This window comes from Lampris incognitus, chromosome 15 (genome assembly GCF_029633865.1).
Source record: "Lampris incognitus isolate fLamInc1 chromosome 15, fLamInc1.hap2, whole genome shotgun sequence".
NCBI classification, from domain to species: Eukaryota; Metazoa; Chordata; class Actinopteri; order Lampriformes; family Lampridae; genus Lampris; species Lampris incognitus.
Window position 1 is genome coordinate 39019387 of NC_079225.1, and position 24783 is coordinate 39044169.

A 24783-nucleotide genomic window follows, 5' to 3' on the forward strand; every position below is an offset into this window, starting at 1 on the left:
AATGCCCTCGGGTCTCTGTTTGAGTTTGTATAAGATAGTCAACTTACCGGCTTAGTTTAGTGTCGTGTGCTGCTGTCAAAGAAGACTTTTGAAACCCTGAGCAGTTCTTAGCCGTTGCTCGCTGACATACCGCGGGAAAATGTTACATCCGGCACGGTGAAGTCTTGGCGCGACATCACCGTTGTAAACACCAGGAGGAGAGAACAGACCACAGACCCAAGAAACCAAAAGCACCCGATGGTGAGAGTTAGGTTTCATCTCAAGAATAAGCCCTGGTCGGTACGACAGAGATAGGGGGAACTCGTTGTGACGCCTGGTTTTTGTTTTTGTGGTGCCAGCGAATAAGGGTGGACATGACCTGATTATAGTAACGTTAACATTTGTTTACTAAAGTCACTGACCGTTGGGGGGGGGCAGTTATGCTTAGGCAGGTCACTTGCTTGGGTGTCTGAAACTGAACAATGTCTGACCAGTAAAAGTTGACTGGCATTCTTCAGGACAAACCCAAGCTGCGACGCGTCCCCTCTCTGTTAACTGGCATGGTTGCTTTCTCTGTACTCAGAGCACAGTTGGTGTGTACACGGCCTAGCTGACAGCAGGTGTATGATTTGATTTTCGTAATAAAAAGAAAGGCAAGAAAGGCGGGGTGCCTACTCTTTGCTGTTTGGGGGTAAATTAAACTAATATTTTACAGTGTTTGCTAGTTGCATATATGTAGACGACTCTATGTGCATTCGTACACTGCACTCTTATTTGATTCCATTTATTCGTCACTCCGTTTACATTGTTCGAGCCTATATTTTCCCATGTTGGGATGATTTTGTACTTTACAACTTCCTCTCTAAACGTCCATGGCTGAAATCATCTAGAGCAGTGGTTCTCAACCTTTTTGGGGTCCTGGACCCCCTGCGTATTTTTGATCTACCCTGAGGACCCCTCCACCTGATCTTGGGGGAGGGGGGTTGCAATTTGATAGAAACAGTAGAAACTGCATTTTAAATTGCATTATAGCATTTATTCACTCTTTGGGGCAAAAATAAGAGCTTTCAGTTGTAACTTAGATATAGTTAACAAAACAGAATTCTTATGCAGTAACTTTCAGATATATGTAACAACAGGATTTTTATGCAGCAACTTTTAACAATGCAAACGGGAGCGAGATCTCTTATTAAAATACAATAAATTACACTTGTGAAACAGATGTAATTAGAGAAAAAAGTCCTGTTACCCTTTATAGTTTAGGTAGATAAAGGTCTCTGTCACATTTGAGTAAAATAATCCTATTTCTATAAATGTCATAGGATCTTTTTTTTAAAGATATTATAGCGAATTCGGGAGACAGCGCAACCACAGGAACTGCCGCGGCCGGGAAGCGAACCCGCATCGCCCGCACCGCAGGAGGCATCGCTAACCGCTCGACTGAAGGGTCAGACCCGCAAACCAGCGTGTCTGCTTATGCATGCACGTTACAATATTTTATTTTCACGGACCCCTTGCAATTACACCACTGACCACTAGGGGTCCGCCGACCCCGGTTGAGAAACACTGGTGTAGGCTGCCCGGCCTGAGAAAGCACCCGCCTTTCGGGCTGGATGAGCGGTACGGCCGACTCCGCCCCCCTCCCGAAGAGGGCGTCGCCAATGATTGCCGCTTCAGCGAGTCCGGCCATAGTCGGGATCTGACGAGACTGGGGCGCGAACCCCGGTCCCCAGCGGGCAACTGCGTCGACACAAAGCCAATGCTTAGGCCGCTACACCACCGCGGACACACTTAAGTGCTTTGCCAACTTTAGCGGGAACCCATCAAAAAATAAACTATCCACTCAGCTCTTCTGCCCTCTGACGTTGGGAGCCGATGTGCGATTAGTCAGCGGTACTTGCAAAAAATGTCGACCTTTATAGCCATATAAGGCAGGTGGGTGGAGCTATTCAGCTGAAGGCGGGGTTATTATAATGAGTTTCCTTCCGTGACGTAAAGGGCGGAAGGACATTTGAACGGCTTGCTGGGTCTGGACTTTTTGCAAAAGTTTTCAATTTGGCTGCCCCCAGCAAAATGATTGGGTTGTTTTACTTAGAAGTTTGTGTGTTAGTAGGCCCATCAGAGACTCAAATGCATTAGCAGAAACACTGAAAAAGTGAGTTTTGCATAATAGGTCCTCTAATATTTTCATCATCAGGTACACCCTGTGAAGAAAGGGAGCTGCTAACAAATTTGGAAAAATGGAAGATATGGTTGAAGATGCTGTCGGTGTTCCTGCTCGTAAGTATAATGCAATCAAAAAGCCATACCTATTGCTTACAATATATTGTAGTAAGTCTATTACATAGACTAAGATGTAGTGTGTAAATCATATACTTAACTGTTTTTTCGTAACGGAGGCAGTTATGAAGTCTCACTTATACGTGAAGCATCCACTGTTTTAGAAAAGTAGTTCCTGTTGCCATAAGACTAATGACATGAAACTAAAACCCATCCTGGACTAAATAAATTATATTATTCATATTTACCAATGAAACACTGTCATGTCTGAAGAAGCCTTCCATTTTTAGATATTACGTGAATAACTTACATTTTCCCATAAATTTGATATATGATTTCTAACTATAGGCGGCTATGATTTTTGGCTAACTTTTTTTTTATTATTATTTCCTTGTCAATCATATTGACAGCTGGTCCTAATGAAGATTCTGTGGATATCTATTTTGGGCTGGACACCAGCCCTGTTACTGTTGCAGGTAAACATTTATCTAATTACCAGTCTGATGTTAGAGCAGTAAACTATTTTTTTTCATATGCTGACCACGGTGGCTATTTACTTTACTTTTCATGCCATATTTCCCCCTGGTATCTAACAGATATGTGACATCACCATTGTTGCAACTCACGTTGGATGTCTAATCTTGATTTGTTTGTAGAGGGGCCCAAGGCAATGCTGTCACCTCGGGTGAAAGAATCAATGGATCTATATGAAAAAATTATCACAGATGAACAGCAGAGCAGAGAATCATCTTTTAATGAGGTTAGTTGTCACTTTTAAGTGTTTTTTATTTCCTTTCTCTGAAATGCCTTACATTAATAAGACACAAAATAAGTTACTCTAGTGGAAGCTTTGACTGTAACACTTTGCCCAATTAGTCTTGATGCACGTTCAATAATCCAGTTACAAAATCAAAGAAGGTTGAATCAGTTCATCTGGATACGTTTATTGACAGATACGTTTCATCAGTCAACTAAGTGACATCTTCAGTCTAAACTGACTGCATGTATCCCCACCCCTTATAAACAATACATACATAACGACTGAAACCAAGGACCAGTTTCATATATTAAGAGGGAACAACCATCCCTGAACCGAGGGGGGAGCCTAAGAGTACATCTGTCACCATCTTACAAAGTTGTGATTACAAACATTCCCAAATCCATCCATCCATCCATCCATTATCTGAACCGCTTATCCTGTTCTCAGGGTCGCGGGGATGCTATAGCCTATCCCAGCAGTCATTGGGTGGCAGGCGAGGAGACACCCTGGACAGGCCGCCAGGCCATCACAGGGCCGACATACACACATGCACAAACATTCATACCTAGGGACAATTTAGTATGGCCGATTCACCTGACCTACATGTCTTTGGACTGTGGGAGGAAACCGGAGCACCCGGAGGAAACCCACTTTTTTCGATTAAGCTAATGATTCCAAACATTTCCAAATCCTCTGTGAATAATACACATGGCCATTGAAACTAGTTAATGGTCACACCCATATTTGCAGATGAAACTGGTCGTTGGTTTCGATCGGTATGGAACTGTATTGTTTATAAGGAGTGGGGATACCTGCAGTCACTTTAGACTGAAGATGTCACTTAGTTGAGTGATGAAATCTATCTGTCAATAAACACTGTATCCGGATGAACTGATTCAACCTATTTTCTCATGTCATCTCATCGTCAGCCGCTTCTCCGGGGTCGGTCGCGGTGGCAGCAAGCCAAGTAGAAATCAACCTATTTTGATTTGCTCAATTAGGTCATCAATAAAAACAGAACTAATTTCAAGTCACTGGAAGTTGAATCAGTTCATCTGGACGAAATGTTTATTGAGAGAAATGTTTCATCACTCATCTAAGTGACCTAACTGACTGCAGGTATCCCCACCTTTACAAACAGCACAGTGGCACAACGACCGAAACCACTGATCGGTTTTATATGCCGATAACCGTGATCATTAACTAGAGTTCCAATGGCCATGTGTATTATTCACAAAGGACTGGGATAGTTGTAATCGCAGCATTGTAAGATGGCGACAGATGTACGGTTAGCCCCCCCGGTTCAGGGATGGTCGTTCCCTCTTCACATATCAAGGATGTGCAGATCCTCATCCTTGAAAGAGTGGCCACTGGCCTGCCTGTAGGTGGGTGTAGACTGCTGAGTCCTAGCCTGACGCGTTAGCTCTCCTGTGTTGTGCCATTCTCTTTCCCAGGGTCTGTTTGGTTTCCTCTATGTACACAAGTCACGGCAATCCACCCAGCACTTAAAGGTGTACACTATATTGCTCTGTTTGTTCCAAGGGACACGATCCTTGGGTTGGACCAATTTCTGCTGCAGCATGTTTTGGGGTTTGAAAGCAACTGAGACGCAGTGTTTGTAAAATACTCGTCTCAATTGTTCCAACACTCCCGCCACATATGGAATCACCACTGTTTACGCTTAGGCAGCTGTTGTCCTTCTCTCTTCGATCAGCTGGTGCACTGTTTAGGCGTCTTCCTGGCGTTGACAAATGCCCAGTAACCACACTTAAACCAAGGCCTGTTTTAATGTGGGATCTCTCCCCTTCCCCAGCCGCTGTGTCAGTGGGGACGTTGTCAGCTTTGGTGGTACAGCGTCCTGATGACTCCTAGTTTGTGCTCCATTGAATGATGAGAGTCAAACCTTAAATCAGTATATGTTAGTTTATGGTAAACAAGCAAAGTGGCCCAGTGGTTCGCGCTGTTGCCTCACAGCAAGCAAGTCCTGGGTTTGAACCCCGGTGTTGTCTAACCTTTGGGGTTATCCCAAGCCATCCTCTGTGTGGAGTTTGCATGTTCTCCCTGTGTCTGCGGTGGGTTTTCTCCGGATGCTCCAGTTTTCCCCACCATCAAAAAGAAACATGCATGTTATGGTTTATACTCCTGTCTGTGCCCCTGATCGAGGCAATGGGAAAAGAACTGGAGTTGGTCCCCGGGTGCTGCATGAAGGCAGCAGCCCACTACTCCTAGCTGCACAGATCACAGCTAGGATAGGTTAATTTGCAGTAATTGAATATCCCCAAGGGGATTAATAAAGGAAACTTAACATCAACAATCAAATGTCCCCCATCACCAGTTGCAATTTCATAGCCTAAGAAGGCTAACCTGTCATTTTTCACATCCTCCCTGGTGAACTTCATGTGGTTGTCCACAGAGTTAATGTGGTACATCCTGAGATTTAATTTCAACCCAGGTGTCGTCCACAAATCTAAACCAATGGCTAGGTGGTGCCTCTGGATAGATCAGAGCCCTCTTTTTCGCTTCCTCCATATACAAGTTGGCCAATTTAGGTGAAACTGGGGAACTCATAGCACACCCATGCTTCTGCCTCTAATACTGCCCGCTGTATGTGAAGTATGTGGAATGAAGACACAGCTTTAGGAGCAGAGACACTTGGTCAGTGTTAAGGGTGGTCCTATTGCTAAGGGCGGGGTCGTCCTGTAATTTCATACGGGCCACCTTCACTGCTTCATCAATAGGAAGGTATGTGAAGAGAGACGTAAAATCATAGACCATTGTTTCATATGATCGTTGGTTTCGGTTATTATGCCAGTCTGCTGTTTATAAGGGTGGGGATACCTGCAGTCAGTTGAGACTGACGAAGTCACTTACATGAGTGATGAAACGTTTCTCTCAATAAACATTGTGTCCGGATGAACTGATTCAACTTTCTGGGATTTCCTTATGTGGATTATTGAGCATGTATATAAACAACTAATTTCAAGATTTTTGTCTCCTTTTTTTTTTTTTTTCGGAGTGCTTCCATCCCCCACATTGTTTTCTTGTAAGTTAGTCTATAGTTTTGACTGCCTGCTAGAATGCTTTACACAGATCCTATTATAAGGTTAAAACAAAACATCTATTTTTACTTTTTTGTTTGTGTACAGTTGAAACAAAGATTCCTTGCAGCTCAGTGCCAGATTGAAGAGCTGCGGAGAAGACTGCAGCAGACGGAGGCACAGGTCTGTTTACGTTGTACTGCCATTGCATTATGGCTTGACTGAATAACGGGGGTGGCACGGTGGCGCAGTGGTTAGTGCGGTTGCCTCACAGCAAGAAGGTCCTGGGTTTGAGTCCCGGGGTAGTCCAACCTTGGGGGTCATCCCGGATTGTCCTCTGTGTGGAGTTTGCATGTTCTCTCCGTGAATGTGTGGGTTTCCTCCAGGTGCTCCGGTTTCCTCCCACAGTCCAAGGACATGTAGGTCAGGTGAATCGGGCATACTAAATTGTCCCTTGGTGTGAATGCGTGTGTGTCGGGCCTGTGATGGACTGGCGGCCTGCACAGGGTGTCTCCCCACCTGCTGCCGAGTGACTGCTGGGATAGGCTCCAGCATCTCGCGACCTCAGTTGGGATAAGCGGCTTGGCTAAAGGATGGATGGATGAATAACAGGGTTTGCACACAGATGTAGAAAATCCAGAAACATGTGACCATATACACATACACACAAACACAATTGCAGTTACTTCACTTCTTGATATATAGCGGGATGAATATCCAAACAAAACCTGAATTACAAACTGAATCATCTCCAGCGGAAACCTTGGTCTTTGAACCAAAAATGTACTCCGCTCCAAATCTAGGGGAAAAAAGAATGGCTTGATTGATTGATTGATTCTTAATTTACACATATGGAAAAAAAAAATACAGTGTATAAATTGTCCAAAGGAGTTGAATCAAGTGCGACTGGACTTGGTATATATCCGTGAAGACGTTTTGCCTCTCATCCAAGAGGCTTCCTCAGTTCGTGCCTTTCTGACTAGACCAAGCTAGTCTGACTGGCTGGTGATGAGACTCAGAATTTATCCTCTTTGTAGTCGTTATCAGAGCTATAGATGTCCATGGCTCTTTGTGTACCGATGTTTACCAACGCCCGTCGCTAACAGAGCCAATCTAACAGAAACCGAGGCAGAACAGCTTAGGTTAAAGGTATCAGCAGCTCTGTCCAATGCAAAACTCCCTCCTTCCAACCTGACCATGGAGGAAAGGAAAGCTGTGACAGCCCTGAGCAAGGATGAAAACATCACTATCCTTCCAGCAGATAAGGGGAGATGCACGGTGATCCTCAACACAACAGACTACCACGCCAAAATCACGTCTTTACTCAGCGACACCGACACCTATGAACCTCTGAGACGTGATCCTACTAGTGGTTACAAGAGGAGAATAATAGAGTACCTACAGAAACTACAGAGAGGAGGAACCATTGATCGGATACAATACCACCGTCTCTACCCACAAGATAACATTCCATGCATATACGGACTCCCTAAGATCCATAAAGATGGAACCCCCCTCAGGCCCATCGTCAGCAGCATAAACTCGGTCACGTACAACATTGCCAAACATATAGCCAACATCTTGACCCCTTTAGTGGGCGAAACACCTCACCATATCCAAAACTCCTTTGACTTCGTGGACAAGGTCCAAGGTGTAAAGCTGGAACCGGATGAAACCATGGTATCCTACGACGTAACCTCGTTATTCACCTGCATCCCAACCATGGAGGCTTTGGAAACTGAGGCAACGTTTGCTATGGGACGACACCCTCCACAATAGGACCAACCTCAGCCCAGACCAGATTTGCCAACTACTGGACCTTTGCCTGAACACGACATATTTCCAATTCAGGGGCCAGTTTTACAGACAGAAACACGGCTGTGCAATGGGCTCACCGGTATCGCCCATTGTGGCCAACTTATATATGGAAGAGGTAGAACACAGGGCCCTGAACCCCTTCAGAGAAACACCTCCGAGCCACTGGTTCAGATATGTGGATGACACATGGGTCAAAATCCAAACACAAGAGGTGCAAGCGTTTACCAAACACATCAACTCAGTGGACAAGAACATTGAGTTCACAAGGGAAGACGTAAAGAACAACAGTTTGCCCTTCTTGGACTGTGACGTCCACATTGGGGTTTACAGGAAACCTACACACACAGACCAATATCTACTTTTCGACTCACACCACCCGCTGGAACACAAACTGGGCGTCATCAGAACTCTGCAACACAGAGCTGACAATGTGCCCAGCAGTACTCAGGCCCAACGGGAAGAACGCAAACACCTGAGGGGAGCTTTAAAAACCTGCGGCTACCCCAGTTGGACCTTTGTGAAAACTGCAACACGTTCCAGGTGAGCGACGAGGAGAAAAGGAACAGAAGGAAGGACACAGTCATCCCATATGTTTCTGGGGTCTCCGAGAAACTCAGGAGAATTTTCAACAAACACCGCATCCCGGTATACTTCAAACCCAGCAACACACTCCGACAAAGACTGGTTCATCCCAAAGACCGTGTACCACACACCCGAAAAAGCAATCTGGTGTATGCTGTACAATGCAATGAGGATTGCACTGACCTATACATAGGAGAAACCAAACAACCACTACACAAATGGATGGCCCAACACAGAAGGCCAAACTCCTCAGGACAAGACTCAGCAGTCTATCTACACCTAAAGGAGAAGACACACACCTTCGAGGACAGCAACGTACACATTTTGGACAGGGAAGATAGATGGCTTGAAAGAGGGGTGAAGGAAGCCATCTATGTGAAACTGGAAAAACCATCCCTCAACAGAGGAGGAGGTCTGCGACACCACCTATCTCCCACTTACAATGCCGTCCTTTCATCTCTACCCAGGAGACTCAAGAAGCCTAGCCTCCAAGAACAACAGTCGGTCACTAATGGCTCCAACGACTCATGACCACTGAATAATGAAGTCGAAACTAACACCCCCAACAACCGTCACTGCTAAACAAATGCAAATTGCGCGGCTGGACATCGGAGCACAGGAGAGCCACGCAAATCAATAGCTCCGATAACAACGGGCGCAGCCAAACATCGGTACACAAAAGAGCCACTCATATCTATGGCTCTGTTAGCAACGGGCGTTGGTAAACATCGGGACACAAAGAGCCATGGACATCTATAGCTCTGATAACGACTCCAAAGAGGATAAATTCTGAGTCTCATCACCAGCCGGTCAGACTAGCTTGGTCTAGTCAGAAAGGCACGAACTGAGGAAGCCTCTTGGATGAGAGGCGAAACATCTTCACGGATATATACCAAGTCCAGTTGCACTTGATTCAACTCCTTTGGATAACCATGACCTGGATGAATGAGAACATTCACAGACAGAGTGTATAAATTGGAAATAGAATATGAAGGAGAATTGCCTAAAAAACCCTCAAGGGGCTTGTAAAGTGGCATTCTCCAGACAGCATACTACAGGAAACAATCACAGCAATGCGATACGGACAATTTGTATTTACTATCAATAATTCCAGATATAGCAAAAGACAAAGTTCAGCACAGCACCTGACAACAATGCATCCCATAAACACCCATGTTACAGCAGTACAATGAATCAGTCAGTCACAAGACACACATGAAGAACACTCATTATACATGCAAGTATACACAAACACTACCATTAACACACTAAGAACAGACACTCATGTGATATGGCTTAGAGTTTTCATAAGACAAGAAAGATAAAGGAGAAAATAAACACAAATTGTGTGTGTGTGTATAAATTGTGTTTATTTTGTGTGGGTTTTTTTAAGAATTTACTTGACTCACTGGATTATATGTATACTCACTGGATTTTATATATATACTTAGCACAAAAATAAGGAAATGTGTGTTTGGTAGATTATTTCTTTGTGGTAACAATGCTTCTTGGCAGTAAATCTTATACCGTTGGAAAGCCTGTTTATTTCCCTTTTAAATGGTGCCACATTTGTAAGGAACATGCATTTGTGGGATGAGCAGCAGAGCTGAGTATGGGGGTTGCGCCCATGAAAAATTTGCCAAATCTTCTCTGCCAATGCCAAACAGCTTAATTTGCTGTTGCTATTGACTCTTGTTTTGAGCTTCTGGTACCCCAGGTGCCTGATATAAGATTTATTGCCAAGAAGCATTGTTACAACAAAGAAATAATCTACCAAACACAAATTTCCTTACTTTTTGTGCTAAGTTTATATATATACTGTGTGTGTGTGTGTGTGTGTGTGTGTGTGTGTGTGTGTGTGTGTGTGTGTGTGTGTCTATATATATATATATATATATATATATATATAAAAACTTTGTTTAAAGAAACACTCAATGGGAGGGAAAGTGCTCAACAAATAAGGAGCAAAATAATCCAGTGAGTCATCAAGTAAATTCTTTGAGACAGTACAGGCCTGTTTCATGCCATAAGCAATCATCAGCTGTCAATAAAGCTATATATGTATATATCAACATATATATCAACATATATATATATATCAACATATATATATATATATCAACATATATGTACGTATGTGTGTGTGTGTGTGTATATATATATATATATATATATATCAACATCTATATATATATGTGTGTGTGTGTGTGTATCTATATATATATATAATTTGTGTTTATTTTCTCCCTTATCTTTCTTGTCATGAAAACTCTAAGCCATATCACATGAGTGTATATATGTTCTTTGCCTGTTAAATGATAGTGTTTGTGTATACTTGCATGTATCATGAATGAGTGTTCTTGGTGTGTGTGTGTGTGTGTGTGTGTGTGTGTGTGTGTGTCGTGACTTTGACTGATTCATTTTACTGCTGTGACATGGGTGTTTATGGGAAGCATTGTAGTCAGGTGCTGTGCTGAACTGTGTTACAGCCAATTGTATCTGTAGGGACGCCCGACCAATCCGGAGGTAATATGGGGATTCGAACCGACGATCCCCATGTTGGTAGGCAACGGAATAAATAGACTGCTACACTACCCAGATGTTTTTTAATTTTTCATATGTGTAAATAAAGAATCAATCAATCAATCTCTTATAGGCTGTTAGTGAAAATCCCGCCCCCGTCGGATTTTCACAACAAAGGGAGCAATAGAGGGCATGACCCGTGTCAGCTGACCCACCTATTGGCGCTCAAAGAGTGAAACTAGCAAGTGCTCAGCCCAACAAAGGAAGCAATAGAGGGCACGACCCATGTCTGCTGACCCAGCTATTGAAGCTCAGCGAGTGAAACTAGCAAGTGCTCAAAGAAGGTTGAATCAGTTCATCTGGATACGTTTATTGACAGATATGTTTCATCACCCATCTAAGTTTTCAGTCTAAATTGACTGCAGGTATCCCCACCCTTATAAACACTCATAGCAAGTGCTCAGCCCACAAAGCCTGATGAACCTATGGTCTCAGTTCCTCGTTCAGTAACTGCAAACTGCAAAGCAACCGAACAATACCAGCTGAACAGGATAGTGAAGACAGCTAGCAAGGTCATCTGTGCCTCTTTCCTCTTCCTGTAGGAGATTTACCATCAACGCTGTGTTCACAGAACCTCCAGCATTATTAAGGATCTCCACCATCCTTCTCGCAACCTGTTTTCCCTCCTGCCGTCTGGGAGGAGGTACAGGAGCATCTGTGCTAAATCCAGCAGAATGCTAAATAGCTTCTACCCACAAGCAGTCAGGATTATTAACAAACTGTGCCCCCCCACGGTCACACCCATCCACCTACCCTCTAACCCCCCCATCAGTGCTGGTCACTTATTGACAGACACCGGCTGTCAACATTTAAACTGAAATGGCACTTTAATGGACTGTGTTGCACCTGAATGGACTATGTTGTTAATTGTTTGTGCTTTTTTGTTTTGTTCTGTTTTTGTTTTTTTTGTGGTATCATTTTTAGGGAATTTTTGGATGTGTATTTTTATCTTCTCTGTTTCACTGCTGTGGGCTGGGAGAAACGGCATTTCGTTTTTATTTATGTGCGCAGGTGCATAATGAAAATGACCAATAAACTAAATCTTGAAATCTTGAATCTAATGGCCTAAATCCGAATCAAAACTCAAAACAAGTTTTAAATCACTTACCAACCCACTGCAATGTCCTATGTCCTAGAGCTTGTTGGAAACAGTTATAAATGTTTGGTTATCTTTCTGTAGAACACTGGGTTGAACACTGAGAATTCCCGCCTCAAAAAGAACATCTCTGCACTCCTCAAAACTGCCAGACAGGAAGTGCTACGAAAAGATGATGAGATCCAGAAGTTGTACCAAAGGTAAGATATTTCTCCCCTTAAATCAGCATTGTATTAAACTCTAAACTGAAGCAATTCATAACAAGGCATAAACAGAATTTTTTTTATTTTTTACTGTCTGTCCCTAAGACATGATTAAAAATGTTATTCTATTCTAAATATGCTTATGCAGGATAGTAATATGTTCAAAGAGCCTAGTAAATTTGGGAATTTATCTAGCCACTGTAGCCTATGGATACAAAATGTTTCTTACCCTGATTGTGTCTCTGTTAGTTGACTCTATCTTTAAAACTCTTCTCCTCAGGTCAGAGAGAGGTCATCCTCATTATCGGCCTCATCCAAACAGTTTGAGGCATCCAGCTTCAAGTACAACAGCCTCTACAAGTAAGCTACCTCTGCCACCAACAGACTCTCTGCCTCTATTGTCATCTTCTTCACCTCAGCCCCCTCCGCCACCCAGAGAAGACCGTCATCGAACCAATCTCCCACAGGTCCCCTTGAAGGCATTCAGTAGTGCCACCCATCTGTCAAGAGACTCAAGGCCACCCTCTGATGGTCACTCAAGGTGTCATTCAGGAAAGGAAACCAGATCCAGCCGCGATTCAAGCTCAAGGAGCAGTGAGTCAAACCAGCAGAAACGGTCCAAATACAGAGAGGACAAACATGAGAGCCAAAGGCCATCTGAATCAAGAGATGAGAGTCACAAATCTGGTTCAACAACAGTTCCTCGCCTTCCACCATCACCTCCTCCTCCTCAGCTGCCTGCCATTCTTCTACCTTCACCACCCAAAAGAGACTATCATGAAAGGAGTGTCCCTGAGTCTCCTGGGAAAGGTATCAGTAGTGCCAATCATCAATCCCACGCCTTATTTGTTGGTATGAGAGATTCAAGGCAGCCCTTCAATGCCCGCTCAAGATGTCCCAGAAGAGTAGATTTGGAAACAACGGAAAAACAAACTCATACCTCTGAGACCAGATTCAGCAGCAAGTCGCCATCTGGGGGGCATGATTTTGACCAGCAGAAACAGTCCAAGCAAAGAAAAGACCAATCTCACTGTAAAATTATGTCTAAGTCTAAAGATGAGGCAGACAAATCTGACTCGCCAACAAATTCACCTCCTCTGCTATCATTTCCTCCACCTCTGCCTTCTCCTCTTCCTCCATGTTCACCAGCCAGAGAGGGTTGTCTTGAAACGGGTCTACCTGGGCTTTCTGAGAAAAATATTGATTGTGTCAATCATGAATCCAGCTCCTTATGTATGGATGTGAGAAACTTGCGGCATCCCTTCAATGCCCACTCAGAGTGTGCCACCAAAGTAGATTTGGAAACACTGGCTAACCAAACTGGTCCCTCGATAAACAGCTATTGCTGCAGTACGTTGTCTCAGGGTAATGATTTTGAGCAGCAGAACCAGTCTAAGCAAAGTGAAGACAAACTGGAGTGCAGAACATTGTCTGAGTTCAAAGATAAGACGGACAAATCTGACTTACCAACAGATCCACCTCGTCCGCCATCATCTCCTCCACCGCAGCCCCCTCTTCCCCCTCCATCCTCACCAACTTATCCACCTCCTCCACCATCATCTCCTCCACCGCAGCGCCTTCCTCCCCCTCCATCCTCACCAACATATCTACCTCCTCCGCCATTTTCTCCTTCACCGCAGCCCCCTCCTCCACCTCCATCTTCCCCGCCCACAGAGAGTTGTCCTCAGAAGAGTCTCCCTGAGCTTTCTGGAGAAAAAACTGGTAAATTCATCTATCAGTCTGACACCTCATGTGTTGAGACAAGAGACTTAAGAGAGTCATCCAATATCCAATCAATATGTCTTTCAGAAACAACAGCAAAAAAAACTGGTGCCTTGGTGACCAGATTAAGTTATTCATCGACTGGGCACAGTGATTTGGACCAGCAGAACCAGTCCAAGCGGACTGGTTCAGACAAATCTGACCACAGAAGAACATCTGAGTCAAGAGAAAAAAGACATAAATCACGTTCAGGTCCTAACAAAGAAGGTCGCATACTTGAGAGAAATAGGTCCCACAGAGCAGAGAAAGATGAGGGGAAAAAACATGAGTATAAGTCATGTAAAAGAAAAAACTACCTACATACTAATGTGACCAACAGTTCAGGTAGGGCTAAAAGCCCTCACCTAAATATTTTAAATGGTGCTACTTCCGCTGCTCATGGCTCCAAAAGACACTCTGAAAATGAAAAATGGAGAAGTCAAAAGTTTAGGCCAGAGAAAGCAAATTATAAAGCAACAGACTCTGTTTATAGCACAGCGTCCCCTCCCCATAGGTGTAAAGAGTTCTCGAAAGAGGGCTTTGAGATACAGTTAAAGGGGGATAGTCATGAGCACAGAAAAAACAAAGCTGGCAGAGATAGGTCAGACTCTAAGGACCAGAGGGTGTCCTGCTCAAATTTACACAAACACTCCGGTAAGTCCTCCAGACGGAGGGTTGAGGACAGTTCTCCGAGGAATGAGAGAAAAGAAAAAAGGAGACGGAAGGATGGGATCCAGCAAGGCGCTAAAAGGGGCACTGCACCAGAACAAAGCAGAGATGGTGGGAAGAAAAGTTCAAAAGAAAGGGACCGAGAGGTGATTGAAGTCACTTGTGTGGATGAGAAAGGGACAAATGGGTCCCCAAAGAGGCCATCTGAAGAGCCTAATGTGAGTGAGAAAAGTTCTGTTGAGGAAGATAATCCAAACAAGAAGTTGTGTTTCATGGAAACGCTAAACCTCACCCTTTCCCCTGTTAAGAAAGTACTGTTGCCCATAGATGGCAGCCTGCAAGATATCACACCCACAGAGACAGGCGAGTCAAAAAGTGACAGTGAGCCTGATATTGAGGATTTCTGTGTCATAGATGAAACAGAAGATAGTTTGTCAGAAATGAAGACCAATGACCTTGCAGATGACCAAGTTGAAAACCACTCTTCAGACATTCACATACTTTCAAGTGTTGATACGGCAGATTGGAAATGTGATGATCGAAATGGCAAAACAGAAAATGGCAAGATTCCGGCTGAAACAACTATGGTCACTGAGCATCCTGAAGACAATACTCTCCAAACAAACGTAGAATATAGTCAAATTTCAGAAGCCCCAGTGCATGCAACAACTGAGCACGGCACACCAAAACCATTGACAAGTAGTTTTGTATCACCTCCAGAGAGTCTTGTCAACTTAAAATCTGTTACAGAAAAGACTAATTGTGCCACAGATACAGAACTAGTTAAGTCTGGAGAACTGGAGGTCACAACGTGTCTCAAGACTGAAAGCCTCTCAAAAAGCTACCCTTGCAGTTCCTCAAAAGAAGTAATCCCCGAGAGTCAAACTGGAGAATCAAATAGGATTGCAGAACATGATGTAGTAAATTCATGTACAGAAACCCCTATAACTTCAGTACGCATGAGCTCCCCAGTGGAAGGGGTTGGAGAAGATCCAGCTGATTTATGCCTTAGGGAAAATCCCATTACTGAAGATGTAACTACAGAGACCAAACCTGGAAGTCAGAAAACCTCACCATGCACCCGCCCTGAGCCCTGTCACAATTACCTGTCTCCATCCACTTCACCAAGTTTCAGCCATAACAAAGATTTCTGCAACCTGCAAGATGGTCCCAAAGATACAGATACTGTGTCTAGTACAATAAGTCTTGAATCTTTCCCACTTGACTTCCAGACTTTTCCAGAAAGTCTGAGTTTACCTGAGGCTATCTATGTCTTAACTAAAACAGATGAAGATGGTGACTCCAGTGCAACTGAGCCAACTTCTTCAACAGGCTGTATTGGCGTGTCCAAAGTTAGCAGCACAACAGAAGAGATGGTACCTGACAACACTAACCCAAAAAACCACAAAAGTGTTTTGACTTTCACACCTAAAAAGGCCTGCAGCCCCACCGTGCAAACTTTGAAAAGTGAGGTTATTATTGAGCCTTCCAGTTCTATGCCCTCTCTTCATGATGAAGACTCCATGATGCGCACACTGAACAATCTGATGAGCATACCTGATGCAATAAGCCCTCTGAGGAGCCCAGTGCGACTTACGAGGAAAAGTAACCTGCATGGCAAGCTGCCTCATGTCAAAAGCCTTCAAAAAGGTAACATCCTACCAGTTCTTTTATATTTTCATTATATATATGATGTGGTGGCACTTTACAGTAAGGCATACTTAATACAGACTTTATAAGTGCTTACTGATTACTTTATTATGATTTATAACTCATGAATGCATAATAAATGGGAACTGTCAGGGCCCCCTAGAAAATATTTAGAAAGTCATCAGTTCTAATTTTATTTTTCTAAATTCATAATTTGACAATCAATATCTAAACAAAATGTTTGAGGAAAGAAACCCTTCAAACCTGCCTGTTCAGTTTGTGTTGGAATGTGACGGGTTAACTGAAAGAAGCTCCTTTGTCCTCCTATCAGAATTTTGCTGCCCCTGTTGGCAAGAAAATGCTATGCTTTCAGCTGTTATTGGTAATTCAGCTGTAATTTTAGAGGTCTGAGCAATAATAATTCAATGAGAGAGTAGTTTCAAATGACAGTAAAATTAACCAATCTTATTTTCCCTTTAAATGGGTGGGCTTTATCACTAACTTAAGGACAATTCCGCCTGCTGCAGGGGTACACGAATCACAAGCTGGCAAAAAAAAAAAAAGCCGATAAACTAGCTAGCTAGTTAGCCTGTTGGTTCACAAACAATGGAAGCTGCAAGTAATGTTACTACCCCTTGTGAGGAGGACATAGTTGCAAATTTAATATCCACACCATTTTCAAGATTAAGTTTTAATGAAAAGTTGGGAGTTAATTGGCCAAAGGAAGACCTACGCCAGAGCTTAATTTGTTAAGTTATTTAAAATCTAATCGGCTGCCGTACCAAATGATTTTATTTTGGCCGCCGCTGCCACTGTTTTGTATACATATGTTAGTGTTTATGTGGAAAAACAGTCATTATGAAGAATTACCGGTCAATCTGTAAATTTACCAACTCAGCAGTCATTATGCACATTTACCGTAACATATAGTATATATCGAATAGGCCACTGTGCCAATCTAATAATTGTTTATTAACAGTATTGCTTGTTTTTAGCGGTGGGTTCTCAAAATCCCATGATCGCTGTTCTCTGTCCATGGTTCTGAAGTGTCAATACAATACAACTTTATTAACCCCACTAGGAGCAATCTGTTTGGAGCAGCTTTTTGTACAAAGAAACATAGTAACATGCAAACAAACAAATAACACAAAAAATAAATAACACTCTAGGCAGTTAAAAGTGAAATAAAATTTACAAGATCTCTAAATAATTAAAACTATTGATAGGCTAGATAAACTTGGTAAACACAATAAAATGATCAGATAATTTAAAAAAAAAACACTACGAAGCATTTAGTAGTCAACTTGCAGAAGGAATGAGTGATTTAGAATAACAGTTAGTTTTACAAGCAGGTAAAACATAACGATGCCCTGATGGCAACAGAGAAAACTCACTTGCAAGAGCATATCCAGAAGAAGCCACAATACTTGCTGCTTTCTGCAAGGTTTGTTGGTTGCAAAAAGAATTCAGATCTCTCTGTTGGAACAGATTTTAACAAAGCTGTTCAGGCTCTTTCTTTCTTTTACTGTGAGGCTGTCAAACCAACGGATAAACTAAAAACTCTGGAGACTGTCAATAAAAGATTGACAAAAGCGACAGACGATAACAGGACTGACAAAAAAGGAATTTAATTTACCTGTAGGTGAATTCTCTGTTGCCCCCGCTTCACAATAGCCTCGGTGTTCACATCAAATTTGAGTTGATCATCAATAATAGTGCTGTTTGCTCGTTGCATTACCTAGGTTGGACTAATTAATTTTTGTTTCAGAGCTGGAATTGTCATATGTAACTTTTGCAGCACTATAGGAGAGGACACAGTAAGCTAGTCTGGTAGTTTGGTTCTTTTATTTATTTTGCTGACAAGGCAAGAGTGGTCAGAAGGTCAAGGTTTAAGAGTTACGCTTCACTACTGGTTATAAATCAGTAATAATGTTAAAACATGTTAATAATTTTTTGGGTTGTGGAGTTGGGCGCCCCCATACAGCTAGTCTCCATAGATATTATTTCGGAAGCCACGTAATTAGATGAAGACAGCAGACTTGTTCATGGCAGCATCAAGTCTCCATAGATATTATTTCGGAAGCCACATAATTAGATGAAGACAGCAGACTTGTTCATGGAAGCATCACTATCCACTACCTGATTTTAACCCAAAATTTAACCACTAGTTTAGGGGTGAGTTAGCTCCCAACCTGGCAACCCAAGAGGTTTTTTTTTATTAATGTGTTTGGGCATCTTATTAATGCTTTAGAATGCAATGACAAATGCATTATTAAATTAAATAGTAACACCTCTAAACACTTTATGAAGTATGCCTTATTGTAAAGTGGCATCAATTATAAATTATGTATTCACTGCTTTTTTCAGTTGATTCAGACACTTAATTAACCGATGTTCCAGCAACAAACTAAATTTCAAGTTTTCATTCTTTTCCAATCTACTTTCTCCTGTCTGCAGATTTCTCTAGCACAACTGTTGATTCCAGTTCAAAGAAGTTGGATGTGAACAAAGAGAACAAATATCCAGGTACAGTCCTAAAACATGAAGCTCAAAATCATGTCGACGAGGCATTGGCTCTTCCCTCCAGCCTCTCTGATAATGAACTGGAAGAAGGAGAAATTCTCAGTGAAAGTGAAGAAGGGACTGCAGCTTCACCAGTTCTTCCACCAAAGAGGCCTAAGTTAACAGGGCCTGTCAGAAATCTTCCAAGTCCAAAGTCCGCATCAAGATTTTCCAAAAGGATGACTGAGGAAAGGGTTGTCACTTCAAAGGAAAGGAGTACAGCGGTTAGTGTATCAATAGATAGCCCCCAGTCAAATAAAAAACGTTTTAAAACGGTTCGCCCTTTCACATCCCAAACCTCTTTCTCTACCTTGGAACAAGTGATGGAAACATTTAAGACAGTACGCTGCCAGATCCGTAGGAAGTACATGAAGCTCCATAAGATTTTTCCCAAGAAGAGCTTCTATGGCATAATGGAAAATTTCCAGGAATCTTTTTTAGAGTTTGTGGACGAAGCTTGTTTTGATATTATATGCTGTCAGGTAGGTGAGCTAAAAGCCAAACTAAAGAAAATGATTACATCTGTCTTTAGCAAAGTGTCATATAACGGTATTGTCAACCGCATCTTTGAACAGCAAGCTGTTCATCTGAAACAGAAATTATGGGACTTTGTAGAAGCTCAACTTGACTTCTTATTCAAGGGGATGCATTCAACACTAACAAGATTTTGCAAAACAGCTACTGAGAACCATCAAACAGGAACAGAGGCTTTGGACATGAAGTCTAGTGGAGTTGATGGAGAAATATCTAAGCAGCGTCCTGTGAGCATTTCCTCAAAGCCACATCATCAAAACCAGCACAAGCAATCTGTTCATACCATCCTGAAGAGAATCAAACCTCATCCTGTTTCTCCTTACAGAACAGGCCTTGGAAGTAGGGGCAAAGATATCAGAATTACACATATGGAATCGGATGGGAATCCTGAACCACATCCACCAGGTCTCCCAGTTACACAAGATGTGGTCGAACATTGTCCCCCTAGCAGTATCACCTCAACGCCAGAGAAACACCATAAGGCTTCTTTGGTCCTCTGTAGCTCTTTGCAAGACAGGACTGACTTTGAAATACTCACAGAACAGCAGACATCCAGCTTGACATTCAACTTAGCAAGAGACTCCCAAATGGGGGAAATATTTAAGTGCCTCCTACAAGGATCAGACCTACTAGATGGCAGTGTCACAGCTGGTGATTCCACCAGCTGGTCCATCAGCACCCCAAGGAGGGATGCTCTTCCAGGGGAAAGCCTCATCAGTTTCACTACTCCAACTAAATTCGGTTCCCCAGCAAAATTTGTTTCTCCATCTAAACTTTCTTCTCCTTCCAGACTTATCACAACATGGTCTAGCATTTTGCCGCACAAGATTACCTCTCCGCAGTCCAGAGTTCCAGTCCCGCTTACGCCAGCTCTGTTCGACGAGAGTTGCCTATTAGAATTGCCAACAGACAGCAGAGCCATGTCACAGCCCAGCTTGGTCTCACAGAGACCGTACTCCATTCTTGCTGAAGATCTGGCTGTTTCACTCACTATTCCCTCACCCCTCAAGTCCGACAGCCATCTTAGTTTCCTCCAACCCCAAGACATGGAATTGATGTCCACTCCGGAGAGCGTCATCAGTGCTCACTTAAGTGAGGATGCCTTGCTGGATGGGGACGATGCCATAGAACAGGACATTCACCTCGCCCTTGATACGGACAACTCCAGCTGTGCATCCACCAGCAGTATGACCTTGGAGTCCACTGCTCCAGCGCCCTTCCAGTTCAAGTCCCACTTGCCCATGCAAGCAGTAGTGATGGAGAGGTCAAATGACCATTTTATAGTGAAGATCTGCCCAGCAGCCACCAGCGCAGATTCTACTCTTATTGCCGATGAAAGCTTCACTCAGACACTGATAGAAGAAATTCAGGACCATGCAGAAAAGGATGTGTCTGCTCTAAGAAGTCCTGCAAAAGCCCCCTCCTCAGTTGAATCGCCACAGAAAATAGCAAATTCCTCTGAGACTATTACTTCATCTTTGAAGGACAGTCTTCAAAACCTCACTGAAAGTACTGAAATGACACAAACCAGTGGAGTGTTGCCATCACCCTTGTTTGACTCAAGAGAAGAAATGGAGATGTCATCCTTGTCTGAAAGGAGTCTGGCCATTGTTGAGGATGTGAGCAGCAAACCTGCGATGGAGGGAAAGGATTCTAGGATGAGTAGAAAACGAAAGAAGCGGCAAAAGAAAGTTCTGGTTAAACGGGCCAAACAGGAAGATGAAAGCAGCAAGGAAAAAGTCTCAAAAAGCCCAAAAGATGGCTCAAAGAAAAAGAAGAGAAAAAACAAATCTTTGCTGTTGTCCCCCAACAGCCTGTCAGCTAAAAACGTCATCAGGAAAAAGGGCGAGGTGGTGATGTCCTGGACAAGGTCAGTTGCCTGTTGACATTCTAGCATATACTAATTTTGTTAGCCTAACTGTCTGAAATTAGTGTGGCAATAATTGTTGTTTTTGATATGAACAAGCTTTCTGCAACTCATCATACACTTTAGGTTTTCACACACTAAGTAAGTAGTCCACGAAGCTTTTTTTTTTTCCTAAGGCGGTTTACTTTAATTTCAGAGATTTTCATGATCTTAACCTAAAACTGAAATCTATTTTCTGCTTTTGTTTATGACGTTTCGATTTTGGTTCTAAAGGAGTTGGTAAACCTGATGAAAGAGAAATGAAGATATGGTTCTTATGACAAATTGTAAATTAGTCAAATTTGCCTAGCACTGGTGCCAGTGAGTATCAGATGAACCAAAGATGAGTTCGACAATATTAACGATTCTTTACTTTTGTTTTTGTTTTTTTGTTTTTTAGAGATGAAGATCGAGCTATTCTTCTTTGCCTTAAAACAAAGGGTGCCTCACGAGAGACTTTCTCTGCATTGTCAGAAAAGCTCAACAAGTCATCGGCTCAGGTAGGTTATTTGTTGTTGCTGTTTTTTTGGTTGTTTGGTTTCTTTAAGGGGATGGGTATGATTTGCACCAGTCACGTTGCTGACTTACCAACATTTGTGAAATTGTTAGACAGGACCAAACACGTTATACGACTGTTTTGTTTCTTTTGGCAACACACTAATTTAAATTCCCTGAGTATGTAAACTTTGTTAGTAAAACAAATTTTGATTTTGACTTTTATGGGCTGATGATCCTTGTTTTAAGCGATGCAGGCAGTCATAGTCAAATCAGTTTTATAGATTCTTTCTTAATTAATTGAATTTTAATAACCTAAGTTATTTTCTATTTTTCAGATTGCAGACAGATTTGCCCAGCTAATGAAGCTTTTTAAGAAGCAGGACAAGATGGAGAACTGACTGAGAACTCTGTGTGTGTGGGCACTTTGTTCCTCATATTCTTCATGTATCGAGTTGTTTACACACAGACTATCAATAGTCTGTGGGATACAATTGGGCGAAGATCTGGATGTGGTGTGAGCGACTGCATTAAAACCAAGGTCTGGCTGATGCAAACAGCCAGTCAGCCATCAACATCCACTTGTACTTCATGCATCTTCTTGCAAAACAGTACCGAAAACGGGATGATTCTTTTGCATTCATATAAATAAATACAAGTTGACCAACTCAACGGTTGATAAAAGTCACAAATGCCTAGCAATCCAACGCTTACCGATATTGATTTATTTTTGATCCCAGTTATTTTGACCATATTTATGTGTGTATTAAGCATTCCTCATAATTATCTTAAATGGGGAGAATGTGTATTTGTCCTTTATTCAAAATACTAAGTGTTTTGTTTTTATCTGGGGTTCCTCACCCACCCACCCACCCTTTCCAAAATATATTGATGTGAACAGCGGAGGCGACATTTTAGGCCTATTCAAAAAGTTGTTTTCTAGGAAATTAATAACCTTTTGACTTTTTAAGGAGGGGGTGGCTATTGGGGTGTGGCGTGTCTGCAGGTTGTCAAAATGTTTACATGTTAAATTCAGTGTACAGTACATTGATGTCGATTTGCTGATAGAAATTAAATGGTAGCCTAATAAACCACATCTTATCTGTCTCTTGTTCCATTGGATGTGACTGACTTGTGTAACACTAAGGGCCAAATGTAGCACAGGAATGAATATGCACAATTTCTACACTATAATATCAATCAAGATAAATCTCAATGTACAGGCTGCATCTAGTGGATAATGGTAACGTTAGGTACGCTCGAGGAGGATAGAATAAACAAGGACGAGGTTCTAGAAAAGCAGCATAACAATTAACATTTATTCACAAAACAGCACCAGTTAGTATTAAGATTTTAGTGTCAGGCGCACCTGTATTGAAAAAACAAAACAAAAACTGACCAATTTAAGGGAAAGGGGAAAAAAGTTTGTCTTTTTTCAGTCAGTGTCCATCTACCCGGGTAGTGTGATTCTGTTTTGCAAAGAGCTTATCTGAGTAGACGAAACGAGTGTGCTGCTTTCCCTGGACACACGATGGCGCAAAAGCTGAAGAGTCACACCCCCTACACGCGTGCTGGCCTGCACTCCTCTCCACGAGGCACTCTGGTTTGGGCTCTGGCTTGCCGTCTTGTTTCAGAATCCACTTTCACAACGGGTAAAAAAAAAAAACAACCCGCATACAGCATTTGTTTTCTTTAATTAACTTATTTTTTTAATTTATTTAGAATCTATCTGCACTGTACCGTATAATTGTAATAAATTAGGGGGGCAGCCCGGGAACCGCCACAGCCGGGACGCGAACCTGAGTCTCCCGCACCGCGGGCGACGACGTTAACCAGTCGACTAAAGGGTACAAACCGTTGGCTAAAGGCTAACGTGTCTACTTATACGTGCACGTTACCCCCCCAGGGTAACGTGCCACATTAGTTACTATAGTTTAAAGAATAAATCATGAAATCAAAAATTAAATTCAATACACACCTTCAGTCTGTCTACGATTGCTTTTGAGAGTCTCTAACATACTGCAGCGAACTCAGGGGGCAGCCGAGGACCGCCGCAGCCGGAACGCGAAGTCGTGTTTCCCGCACCGCGGGCGACAGTCGACTAAAGGGTCCCACCCGTTAGCCAAGAGCTAACGTGTTGTAAACTACTAATGAGACATGTTAGCCCCTAGTTAACGGGTCTGATCCTTTAGCCGAGTGGTTAGTGATGTCGCCTTGTGGTGCAGTACACCCCGTATCGAATCCCGCACCGGGCAAGAAAATAACCGGTTACAGTGTCTTACTTATTCGTGCACGCTACAATACTTAACGAAGATACCTAATGTTGCACACATAGCCACAAAATCAATATACCACGGGGTGAAATTAGCTAGCATAATAAGCTAAGCTATTATCAGCGTGACTCGGTGTTAAACTCACCGGAGCTTTGCTCGGTAAAACACAAAGGGCTGACGCTCGCCGGTCAAACGTTGGTTCTCAAGAGCAGGGATCTTCATCTTTCTTAGTGTAAAATCCAACATATAGCGCTTCTTCATGAACTATAGAGAAAGTTGTAAGCCTAGTAAAGATTTCACCACGGCACGGGTATATCTGCCTGCTCTGGTCGTCTGCATTAATCAAATGAAGAGAGCGATCTGGAGCGAGTGCGCACTCTACTGGTAGGAACGGGGAACGACGTTGGAGTCAACGCCATTGTCTTGTGCAAATCACGGGGGTTACGCTTGCAAATAGTATGACTCAATATTCAGGAATCAGGAACACTTTATTTGTAAACGAAATATCGTTTCCCCCAGTGCACAGCAGTGCAACACAAAGACAAAAACATATCCCAGAACTACAAGAACACATATATCCAAACTTAACACATA

At 42.7% G+C, this 24783-nt stretch overlaps 1 protein-coding gene across 1 annotated transcript; it reads left to right on the forward strand.

Moving 5' to 3' along the window:
• On the forward strand, positions 1-23003 carry casp8ap2 (caspase 8 associated protein 2). The gene is made up of 14 exons (XM_056294217.1): positions 1-240; positions 2177-2259; positions 2670-2735; positions 2916-3019; positions 6166-6240; positions 12221-12336; positions 12488-12491; positions 12620-12699; positions 13813-14031; positions 14213-14445; positions 14623-16419; positions 18877-21385; positions 21822-21921; positions 22255-23003. The coding sequence occupies exons 2-14, from the start codon at positions 2220-2222 to the stop codon at positions 22315-22317; spliced, it is 5406 nt and encodes a 1801-aa protein (XP_056150192.1). The 5' UTR covers positions 1-240; positions 2177-2219; the 3' UTR covers positions 22318-23003.
• The last annotated feature ends 1780 nt before the right edge of the window (positions 23004-24783 follow it).

Coding starts and splice junctions, on each gene's coding strand:
- casp8ap2 (XM_056294217.1), top strand. CDS start 2,220: ATGGAAGATATGGTTGAAGATGCTGTCGGTGTTCCTGCTC. Junction 6,241..12,220: donor TGCAGCAGACGGAGGCACAG/GTCTGTTTACGT, acceptor ATCTTTCTGTAG/AACACTGGGTTGAACACTGA. Junction 21,386..21,821: donor GTGGTGATGTCCTGGACAAG/GTCAGTTGCCTG, acceptor TTTGTTTTTTAG/AGATGAAGATCGAGCTATTC.